A 12,301-nucleotide genomic window follows, 5' to 3' on the forward strand; every position below is an offset into this window, starting at 1 on the left:
CTGGGTAGCCCATTTGATCCACTAAGTATGGATTTAGGACCTTTTACAATTAAAATTCAAGAAGAGAGCTAAGTGGAATAAACACCTGCTTTGAAACTAGACAGATCTGGGCTTGAATCCAGCTCATGCCATTTGGCAAGTATTTAACTCCTAACCCTTAGCTCCTCACACAACACGAGGCCGGTAATAATCACCCTCCATAGCATTGCTAGGATCTTGAAGTGAGGTGTATGGAAATTGTTACCCTCAGATTTCTAGGAAAGGATATTAATAAAAAGAAGACCATTACTGAGGGGAGTCTAGGCTAAGGAAAGGATTTTTTTTCTTTTTTTTGAGGACGATTAGCCCTGAGCTCACATCTGCCACCATCCTCCTCTTTTTGCTGAGGAAGACTGGCCCTGAGCTAACATCCGTGCCCATCTTCCTCTACCTATTATGTGGGATGCCTACCACAGCATGGCTTGCCAATCAGTGCCATGTCCATACCCGGGATCCAAACCGGTGAACCCCAGGCCACCGAAGCAGAACGTGTGCACTTAACCACTGCACCACCAGGTCGGCCACCATAAGGAAAGGATTTTATTAAACCAGTTTTTTCAGCTAATAGAACCATAGGTTAGTTTGATTAAAGTCTCTCATACTATTGGGCCCATTCTCCCTGCCTAAAGTTCAAAGTCCCCTAATAATCCCCTGTCCTTAACATTCAAAGTCCCCTAATAATCACACAATACTCATACCTACTTATTCATTCTTTTTATTTTTACAAAGCATGGCAAAATGAGGAAACACATGACAGGTTCTTAAGAATTTTCACAATGGAAAACCACCCTGACTATCTCTTGACTTTAGGGATCACAGGTGGCTAAGTATTCTTTTAAAGTGATTTTATCACAGAAGAGTCATCTGAAATGGTTCTCATGGTGGGGGAGAGGAAAGACAAGAAATCAACCTTCACAATTATTTAAAATGACTTAAAAGCTAAACATAATATACATAGTAACTCCTTTGTCCTAGTACAAAAATAGTGCCAGAAACTATATATTTGTTCAAATATATTGAAAAGGTATAAGAATACAAATAGATATTAACAGTGGCTAGTGATGATTCATAAGGGTTTTTTTTTTCTTAAACTGTAATAGAAATTTATATTTTCAACTATTTACATTGCTGTCAACAACATTCATTAAGACACGTTTACACAGGCTTTTGAGAAATATATGGAAGGTCAAAGTGAGCTTTTAATGCTTTCTTCCTCGCTCCCTGTGGTGGAGCAGAAGGGGTCCAAAACTGTGCACAATTTAGCAGTCTAAGAGAACTCTGAGTACTCTCTACCTGGCCAGCATATGGAAAAATAACCTAGACAGTGGAATATATGACTCCTTACATAGGATATTCTTTAAGCTATCAACAGGCCAAGTGATTCATACTTGCAAGAAGACAGGATGTTCACTAACAGATTCTTAATAAGTTCCAGGTAAAGGTCCCCAGAAAACTGTATAAAATAGATGTTACAGACGAAAACGGAAGTGATAGAATGTTATTTTCACCTTCAGTCAGCAGGATCAGAAGCTGGTTAAGTCTCTTATCCAGCCTTTCCTGCAGAGACTGTGAGCTCCTTGAGGTCACTGTTCCGTCTCCATGGCTGAGCACAGTGCCTGACATGTGGCAGGGACTCAATAAAAGGTGGATCAATGCATGTCTGATGCTGAGCAATTAAATTATACCACCTTATTTTAACTATAGTTGTTCACAGGAGAGGACAACAGTTACTCTTTTTCCCTTCTCACCTTAAATCGATCTTGTAAAAACAAAACAAAACAGCACTGCTTGTGAGGGCCTGTAAAATTTTAGGAGTACAATCTGGTGAAAAACACAGGAAAAGTGAAATCAGATTGGAGTAGGTCTAACATCTGTGCTCTAATGCTGAAATAAAGGCACTTCACTGCTGGGCATTTTACCTGTCTGTCTAGAATGTTCCCTGTGACAAGTTTCCTCCCAGAATCCAATATCTTCAATATATTGGCATACACTTTCTTATCTCCAATACTCCTATCAAAGGACACTATTCTTCATAATTATGAGATCAGTGGTGACATCATCATCATCCAGGGTTTGTACCTTGAGGTGAGATGCTCAAAGAGCTCTACATCTCACAGTCAGCAGCGATCTGCCTGAGAAGGTGAATAAATGTACTGTGTTTGCTTTTTCAGTCTTGGAAACTCAACATAAGAAATGACATGTGGGATTAGATCACTGTGCTCTGTAGCCCAGTATCCCATTTCTGACAGTGGTCTCCAGGGCCCATTAGGGCTGACATAATAGCTGCCTTCCGTGACATCCTCCTTGAAGACAAAGACTTAGCCCAAACAGAACTCCTTTAATGGCACAACTTATTAGGCACACAGAGGTTAAGGGACTTACACAAGTTCACACAGGACGGCGATTGGCAAAGACCAGTCCTCTGAAAAATATAAGGCCAGGCAATTTTTCAGACATCTCCTAACAACTTAGTAAAATAGTGGGGACTTTTGGGGCTGAAAATTGAAATGGTACCATGTTACTCAACTATAACTAAAACAAACTACTTTAGGACAAGAACAACTTCTTACTAGTTATGGGTAATATAAATATAGGGTAGGGTGGAGGAAGACTATATATTTTTTCCAACTTGAGAAGATACTAGAAAGGAAATATTCACATAAGAACAAAAAATTTGGTTTGTGCCCATGTACCAGATATTAATTCATGTATGGAATGATTTTTCCTAAAAATTAAAAATTATTTGAACCAACAAACCAGTCCTAAAAGAGTACTCTTCTTCTGTATGAACTAAAATATCCAACAATAAAATAAAATAGGCATGGCATTGCCCTTCTTTTAATTTCTAAACTAGTAAAGTAAAATAAACCATTATCTAAAGGCAAACCAATTTCTAATCTAAATATCTCTTCTTGCTTGATACAATGACACACATACAAATCCTCCATACATGGTCTCTATGTTTTTAAAAATCTCAGTGACATATGTTAGAGGGGTCTAAACAGACTACTAAAGTATATGACTACAGATTTCAGCATCACTGCTAAATCATGATGTGTATGAAAAAAAGGTTATTAAAGACTGAAATTCTTTAAACAATTTTTATAAACTAAGGAATTATGTGTGCATGCATAGGTGTATACCAGTATGTAGCTACATGATTTTAGTGACAGTCTGTGTAATTTACACACCAGTGTCACCAAGAGGCAACCTTACAGATCTCATCTGTATGATGTAAAATAAAAATAGAATAATATCCTGAAAAATACAAGTATTACAATAATAATACATACAGCATTAAATAGGTGATAACTTTCTAGACTATCCTTTACCACTACAAAGTAATGGCAATACAATACAATTTGTTTGCGCTTTTTTTTTTACTTGAATGGCAAGAAGAAAGCCACATTATGTCACTATACATATACGCACTCAGAATTTTAAAAACTTAATAAACATATTGAATTTTAGGCAATTTAGAGAAAATATGAATGGAAAACATGTTTTAGTGACAGGTCTTTGAGAATGCTGCATTACCATATCCTCAAGAGATTTCTGTCTAAGTTAGAGATAGAAACTCAGAACTTTTTTTAGTAGAGGAAGGGAATTAACAAATCAAGCAAATACCTCCCTACTCTCTCCAAGTCCAAATGTTTCCATATATTTGGAGCAGGTTTTCCTTTCCTTAACCAGTTGCTCGACTCATTTCCTACTTCTCCAATATTGAATGCATGTGAATTTAGGGGCACACATGTACAATGGGAATCCACTTAAATGGGCTCAAATTCTAAGGAAACGTTAACATTTTCTAAATGTGCTAAAAGCTATGAGAAGTAAATACCACCAACTGTGAGGTCAGGGCCAGTGTTTAGGATACACACCCAAACTTCTGTGATTCTGGGTTGACTAGTCCTGCCTCTAAACCAAAATACGGCAGTTTCTCAATCACAAACTCAATACTGCTAAGTTTTATTCACAGGCCTAAGGTTTCTTACCTTACTGCTCCCTCAATTTAATTTTTGACTCCAATATCAAGGATAGCCCTTTGCTGTCCATATAATTAAAACTTTTCTCTATATTTTGTTTGACAAAGAGAAAAATGATGATCCATTTTGTACCCTCTTATCTGTAGTTGTATCTCACTCAGGTCAGTGCTCCAATTATCACTTTTTTCTCGATTTCCTGTTGAGATTTAAGCTGTTGACTTATAAGGAGATAAAAGATGAGGAGGCTATTGAAAAAAGGAAGTTCAGCATTCAAAACACTCACTGACTCTCAAAAGGGTCTTCCAACAGAACGTTTTTCTTCACTGACAGACATCCATGGCCGTTCCCTTTTTGGAACACACTCATCCCTCCATAGTCAGTGACTGGATCTTCTCAAAAGGTTTCCCGTGCTTTCCATCAGCTGAGTTAGACTGAAGACACTTGATGGGTAGCCTCCGGATAGATGTATTGCACCTAAATGAGAAAGTTCTCTCCTGCCTGTTCTCTAACAAACACAGCAAATCAATTAAATAATACTTTTTCTCTATAATGCTGCCTCATAGTACTTTCCATTTGTTTCAGTTTTAACTTTTTTTCTTATGGTAATACTTTGTTGACAAATATACTCCAAACCCCTTAAAATCCACTCGGCCAGCATTTTTCTCTATCCTATAAAGGTTTTAAATGTCACAGAATATATTCAATTTGCTCCTAGCTTATTTTTGAGAAAGATTCCGAACATTCTTTAAAGATTGGTAATTCAGAAAACACAAAGCCAATTATTTAAAAGCTCCAAGCAGAAAAAAACCACCTCAGTGCAAGAATGCCACTTGCACTTTGCAGTACACAAAATATCACAAACAGTGCTCTTATCCATGTGCTAAGAGTGGGTGTTGTTGAAAATCTCAGTTCAGTGGCATAAAACAGATATACAGAAGAAATGTAATAGTCCCCTAAAAACATTTCATGCTATGCTTTCAAAACTTGTGCAAAAATAAAAATACAGCAGTGGCAAAGTATACACCAAATCTGTACAGTGTATAGCAAAACTGGCATACTGCAGAATCACCATCCGTAAACTTCAACTCTGCACAAATAGGCCGCTCAGTTCCGCTTGGCCTGGCTGCTTTCCCCATTAATCAGCATCTTCTCCTGTTGTTCTGCAAGAGCCTGCCATTTTTGCCTGTTCTTTCTGCAACCATCTAGCAAAGGGAAACAGTCCTTTGATACATGGGTCAGGGCCTAAAGAAAGAAAAAGAAAGCAAACAACTATATGGAAGCCAGGAAATAAGCCCTCTCCCCAGTCCTGTACCAAAGGGCCACGTGCCACACTCATTTCACGAGCAGGCCCACTGTTGGGGTTTTCACAAGCTGCGTGAACACACACAAGGATCATTTATGAATGATTCCTCTTAAGCTATACAGACAAGGAGTACATGCTGAGAGACAGAGCAAACGCGCACATTCCAAAATAACATAACTGAGCTACGGCGACAGATCTGTGTGGAATCGGCTTTGCAGGGAAACAGTACTTTTGCTTTTATGTAGTACAGATGGCTATCCATAAGCATGACTGTATTGGGAGCTGCTTACTTTTTATGTTCTTCTACAAAATGGTTTTATACAATGTACTTAAAAAGATTTCACCCAAGATTATAATAAAGATTAATTTATAATTCTGTGTGGCATTATTATTTACCAACTATAGTGCCATAAATATTTAGCCACAAGAATGTTCACTGCAGATTTCTTTGTAATAAGGAAACATTGCAAATGACTTAAATACCCAATGACAAGGCTAAGGTATATTGTGTTACTATTTTGCAGCCATTAAAATTGTCATAGAAACATATGTGAAACAGAAAGATGTACATTATATTATGTTTTGCAAGCAATTTTTGTTAAATGAAAACATGAAAATGTCCTAAAGCATATACTATTGACAGAATTATCTTAGAGTAGTGGAATTCTAAGTGATTTTATCTTTCTTTCTTTTTTTCCCCCCTAAATTTATTTATTTGTTTATTTATTTATTTATTTGAGGAAGATTAGCCCTGAGCTAACTACTGCCAATCCTCCTCTTTTTTCTGAAGAAGGCTGCCCCTGAGCTCACATCCATGCCCATCTTCCTCTACTTTATACATGGGACGCCTACCACAGCATGGCTTGCCAAGCGGTGCTATGTCCGCACCCGGGTTCCAAACTGGCAAACCCCGGGCCGCCGAGAAGTGGAACGTGCGCACTTAACCGCTGCGCCACCGGGCTGGCCCCTGAGTTTATCTTTCTTGTTACTTCTCTATATTCTTTTATTTGTCTATAATATATTACTTCTATAATAATAGTAAAAAGATGTATCTATCACATAGAATTCAACAGCAAATTCAAATAAAATGAATCCTTGCACAGACATGAAATGTGGGAGGATAAAACCTATAATGGGTGATCTGATTGTAATTTTGACTATATTTACAGGCATGGGGAAAAATCAGGAGACTTTAGTATCTTCAACTAAGGAACTCTTAATCCAATCAGTAAGATAAGATCTGCTATGGAAAGAATGAGATATTTAAGGGTGTTTGAAACCCTATTCTAACTGCCCTTCTGCAAAGGAGTAAACAAGCAGAATGCCAAAAAAGGTGGGGAGACAGTGGTACAGAGGCCGGACACCTGATGTTCTTTTGCTTTTGCTGCCTCTCCTGCCCACTCCTCCTCTTCCTCTCCTTGTCAGCCATGGCTTCTTTATTAAATTCTTTCGATGGTAGAAAACGGGACTTGGGTGAGAACTGGACTCTCGATAGAGTTCTCCCACTAACTACCTGCTTGGGGCAAGTTTTCCATCTCCCTGGAAGATGAACTTTATAGATTCAATTACCGAATCTATGAAATGTCTGGATTAGAAGATTTCTAGGCTTTCCTGTGGTCTTGACATTCTGTGATAATTCCATGATAAATGTTCTTTTCCAAAATAATTAAAACTTAAGACATTTTCCTGTTTAAATTTTTAAAGACAAGGACATTATCTATTTTTTGTACTTGGGGCATAAACATCTAAGCTAGGAAACTGGATGTTTTAGGGATAATATCTTTACCTAAAACAAACAAAAAAACCCCACGCCAATAGGTGTATTGAAATAGGAACCTACAATATTTTTCTAGCCACCTTCTTTTAATCCTCATAAAAATTTTCTTAACAATGTTAAAGCCACACTATGACAATGAGAAAAAGTTGGTAATTATTTTTCCTTATCTAGGCCCAAACTTAGACTTAAAAAGAATATGCTAACAGAGAGAAAGCACCATATACCTCCTTGAGGGGAGTCCTGGCACATAATTTTTCTTAGTATTCCCTATATCAGTTTGTTGGAGCCTAGCACACAGTTGGCACTCAAAAGATAGCTATGCATTGATGAATTAAAGTTTTTGAGAAATAGTAAAAATAAAACGTGTGCCTTGTTCAATGTGAACAGCATGTTTATCAACAAAATAAACAATCCTGATGATAATTTTACTTCTTGTTTCTTGACTAAGAAGGAAAAAATATACACCTAATGTTAATTGCTTCACTTTACTGTAGGTTTTAATTCATAACACACTCTAAGTTTAGCAAGTCTAGTAGTTTTCATATAAATACCTCATACAGTTGTAAGCAGATGGCATCTATGAACCCAACTTGCATATTTGGGATTTTGTTTTTCTTCTCCCTGTTCATTAGATCCTGGAAACACAGAAAGAGACACACACACGGATCTGCATTTACTTAAAGAACATAATGCAAGTTGACTCTAAAAAGATGAATCACTGGGTTAGCTGAGGAAGGCGATACCCGCCTCCTGAGCTCTATGAGCCTCCTGTACTCCCCACTGGCCCAATGCTCAGGAAGACCCTGATCCTCTCTGTCTTGTTCATTCTATGACTTTCCCCACACTACCCCCAGAACTGATCCTGACCTAGACATGATCACTGACCTAGAGTCAACCACTGACTTAGAGTTGACCACTGACCCAGACAGAGTTCATCATTGACGTAGAATCAACCACTGACGTGTATCTGGAGAGCACACAGGCTTTGGAATTGTCTACTGATGTGAAATCAAACACCCTCAGTTTTGTGAAAGAAGCCACTGAGACCACAGCTGATTATAATTCAGTTCACACAGAGCTTTTGGAGTGCAGATTACACAGACGTCACTGCTGATTATTCCAAAGAGTTCATGCCTGGAGCGCCACTCAACCCAGCACCTCCATGGGAAGAAACGAGTCTGTCTCAGTGCTTGTTTCAAATGAAGCAAATTCTCCATTAGCTGTGACCAGCACTCTGCTACCCACCAGTTTCTAAGATTCTGAGCTTCTGAAAAAACCTACCATTACATTATAGGAGACAATAACCATAAAAGACTAATGAGAGAGAGGATGAAACCAGCTGAGGGAACAGAGCAGCGTGGGGGGAACTGCACACAGACAGGAGGGGCATCGCTTAACCACGTCCCATTTAGTATGGGCTACATCAATGTTCATTTGAATTCAAAAAATAAATGACTCTATGCTTCATTTTCAGGAAAACTTCATTCCAAAGGACAGAAATGGTTTGAGAAGAATCTTTTTCTTGTATTTGAGATCCATACTCTATGTAAAAGGCAGTATCTATCAAAAGTCTTTAAAATCTGTGTTCCCTTCAACACAGCAAGTCTGGGAATTTATCCTAACAAGATAATGAAAAATGGCACACAAACATTTTGTAACATAGATGTTTATAGTGAACACTGCAGACATTACCCCAAAGGAGGTGGGTAAATATGGTTACATCTATTTCATGTCATCATTATAAATAACATATAGAAGAGCATCTGTCAGAATGAAAAGTAGCTTATGATATTCAAGTGGAAAAAGCAAATTACAAAAACAGAGGTACAATATGATGACCCAAAGAGTTTTTTGTCCTCTTATTTTTTTCTGTAATAAACATATATAATTCCTCTAATAAAAAAGTTTTAAAAATAAAATGAGGAGAAATTGCATTCCCCAGGAAAGATCTCATAGAAGCATGAAAGGAAGTCTACAACAAAAAATGTATTTGAATAATTCCTACCAACAGTCTCGTACTTACAGCGGGCTCTATGTTGAGCTCTTTTCTCTCCCTGTCCCCTTGGTCAAAAAATTCAGTCGCTACAAGTTCTGCTATCTGAAATAAAGAACAGACTAAATTTTGGCAATTAAAAGTATATCACTGTAAAACAGATTCTGAATGAAGATTATCAAATCTGTAGCTTTCAACCACATCAGTAAAATTAAAATAAAGCAGTAATGACTAATAGAAATTATATTTCATTACAAAGCCTAGAGTTTGTAATCTTCTGTAACTAAGCAGAGAAAAGCAACATGTTATTTCAGCTCCAGCAATTAGTGGGAAAAAAGTACTGTGTGCCCATCTGTATGCATAATCAATGAGATATTTATTGAGCACCTGTTATACCAGGTGCTGTGAAAAACACAGTATCAAATAGGTCCATATACTGTGATTGATTGGTATGCCTTTTAAATTTCTTTTAATCTACCAGGTCCTCCCCTCTCTTTTAAAATTTTCTTTATAATTTTGGTTTTTGTTGTTGAATAAACTGGGTTATTTATCCTATAGTTTCCCACTGTCTGAATGTTGCTGATTGCATTCCTGTGATGAAATTTAACGTTTCTCTGTACCTGCTTTTCCATACACTAAAGGCTTGATTAGATGGAGATTCTCAATTTTTTTTTTGGCCATGACTACTTCATAGGCAGTGCTGTGTGTGTACTCCTATCAAGGCCTATGGAGTGTCTGGTTGCCTCTCTTTTTGTGATATTAGCAACCCTTAGTGATCTTTGCCTAGATCCATTAATTTAGGGGCTACAGAAAGGGATATTCAAAGCAACCACTGCTTTTTCCTTGATGAGCTGAAATACAATAAAGAGGAAATTCTCCACATCAATTACTTAGTTACCCTAAAGTACAATTCTTAAAAGGAGAAATGCTTGATTTCGTCCACTTTACTTACCATTTTAAAAATAACTTGATTCTCAAGCATACACCAAAGATGACCATGGAAGGTTTTATTATTTTTATTATTTTAAACTCTTGGACTTAAACGTATTTATTGTATTTTAATCTTTATTGATGCTCAAATTGTTCCATTTTGGCCAGTGGAAGCTTATTAAGTTGGCTTCTTTGTTCTTTTGACATAACCTTATCAGTCTTCAACAGCTTCCTTGCTTTCTCCTAAACAGTATGTTCTAGGCTCATCTTGTACATTCCCTGCTTTAGAACCACAATCAGCCATTTCTTCCTGGAGCCCTTGTTCCTGTAAGTTGAGGTATTTGGAAACCTCAACTGGGCAAAAGGTTTGTTCATTTCTATTAGGTTGAGCCATTATTTTTAAGTCCTTGTAGGGTTTGGAGCTAAGACACAATCTAAGTCCATACAATATTTCCAGTTTGAATTCAGGACTACACGACTTCTGCATACTCTTCTCCATCTTAGATCTTTATCTTTCCCCTCACACTGAAACATGAAAACACATTTCACACTGAAATGTATTCACAACAACAGCAATATAATTTCTTATATGCTTTTATCCCACATCATCCAGAAGAGTGATTGAATATCTATACAAAATCAACACTAAAAATATGATTACAGAAAACAGTTTTCAGGGCTTTTTTGATAATTCTTTCTGTTTTTAGGGTACATCCTACTAGAGATACATAGTCAAATTACTGTTTTAATGTTACTTGGAATGAAATAGTCCCTGTCAGTGTGGTTTTACAAACAAAATCAGGTTTGTTTCATTTTAATTTTCAAAGTTTAGTGATTTTTTTTAAAATTCAATTTTATTTTATAGTAATAAAAACTATTTACATGGTTCCAATGTGAAATCTACAAAACAAGAACACCCAAGCAACTCTAGCTTCTATCCCTATTCCCTCAATCCTATTCTCTTCTCCCCTATAGGAAATCATTAACTTTTTGTAGCTAATACTTCTGGATTTTTAAAATGTAAGCAACTATGTACATATATACCCCCTTCTTAGATAAATGGTAGCATACCATACACATTTTTCTCTACCTTTTTTTTCACTTAAAAACATATCCTTGTAATCACTCCACAGTAGTATACAGATACTCCTCATTTCTTTTTACTTATTTATTTATTTTTAAGATTGGCACCTGAGCTAACATCTGTCACCAATCTTTTTTTTTCTTCTTCTCCTCAAAGGCCCCCAGTTCATAGTTGTATATTCTAGTTGTAGGTCCTTCTGGTTCTGCTGCATGGGACGCTGCCTCAGCATGGCTTGATGAGCGGTGCTAGGTCGGCACCCAGGATCCGAACCAGTGAAACCCTGGGCCACCAAGGCAGAGCACGCAAACTTAGCCACTCAGCCAGAGGGCCAGCCTCCTCATTTCTTTTTATAGTTGCATAGAAGTCATTGTGTAAATATACTACAAGTTATTCAATCAGTCCCCTATTAATGAATATTTGGGTTATTTATTTATTTATTTTTTTAAAGATTTTATTTTTCCCTTTTTCTCCCCAAAGCCCCCGGTACATAGTTGTATATTCTTCGTTGTGGGTCCTTCTAGTTGTGGCATATGGGATGCTGCCTCAGCGTGGTTTGATGAGCAGTGCCATGTCTGCGCCCAGGATTCAAACCAACGAAATACTGGGCCACCTGCAGCGGAGCGTGAGAACTTAACCACTCGGCCACGGGGCTGGCCCTATTTGGGTTATTTCTAATCTTCTTGATTACAAATAGCACTAAAATGAATAGCTGTGTGTAAATATTTTTTTATATTCTTGCCAGTGTATCTTTGGGATAAGACTTCTAGAAGTAATGGTAAATGAATATGTGTATTTATATACTTCCAAAGGGCTGTAGTATTTGGCATTCCTTGATTTCCCGCAGCTTCCCCAACAGAGTATGTGGTAAAACCTTTGGATTTTTGCCAGTTGAACAATTGAGAAATGGTATCTCAGTGTTGTTGTTGTTTTAAAAAGAAGTAGAATTTACATACTGTGAATGCACAGATCATAAGTACAGAGTTCAGTGTATTGACAAATGCATATAACCAAGTAACACACACCCCATCCAAGACATGGAATATTTCTATCACCCCAAAAGTGCCCTCATGCCCCTTCCCAGTCAATCCCTGCCGCTTCTTTCCTCCTTCCCCTCACAACCACTATTCTAATTTCTTTCACCATCGGTTAGTTTTGCCTATTCTAGAACTTCACATAAATGAAAGCACAA

The 12,301-nt window shown here is 37.3% G+C and overlaps 1 protein-coding gene across 1 annotated transcript in view; it reads right to left on the bottom strand.

Moving 5' to 3' along the window:
- Positions 1 to 738: 738 nt before the first annotated feature.
- The window catches only part of PDE5A (phosphodiesterase 5A), an 81,225-nt gene continuing 69,662 nt past the window's right edge, over positions 739 to 12,301 (bottom strand). Inside the window, exons 17-19 of the mRNA XM_046656726.1 lie at positions 9,129 to 9,203; positions 7,657 to 7,740; positions 739 to 5,267 (exon numbers count right to left, since the gene is read on the bottom strand). Coding sequence (XP_046512682.1) covers positions 5,130 to 5,267; positions 7,657 to 7,740; positions 9,129 to 9,203 — 297 coding nt within the window. The 3' untranslated portion in view covers positions 739 to 5,129. The remainder of the gene's footprint in view (positions 5,268 to 7,656; positions 7,741 to 9,128; positions 9,204 to 12,301) is intronic.

Source organism: Equus quagga, chromosome 3 (genome assembly GCF_021613505.1).
Source record: "Equus quagga isolate Etosha38 chromosome 3, UCLA_HA_Equagga_1.0, whole genome shotgun sequence".
Taxonomy (NCBI): domain Eukaryota; kingdom Metazoa; phylum Chordata; class Mammalia; order Perissodactyla; family Equidae; genus Equus; species Equus quagga.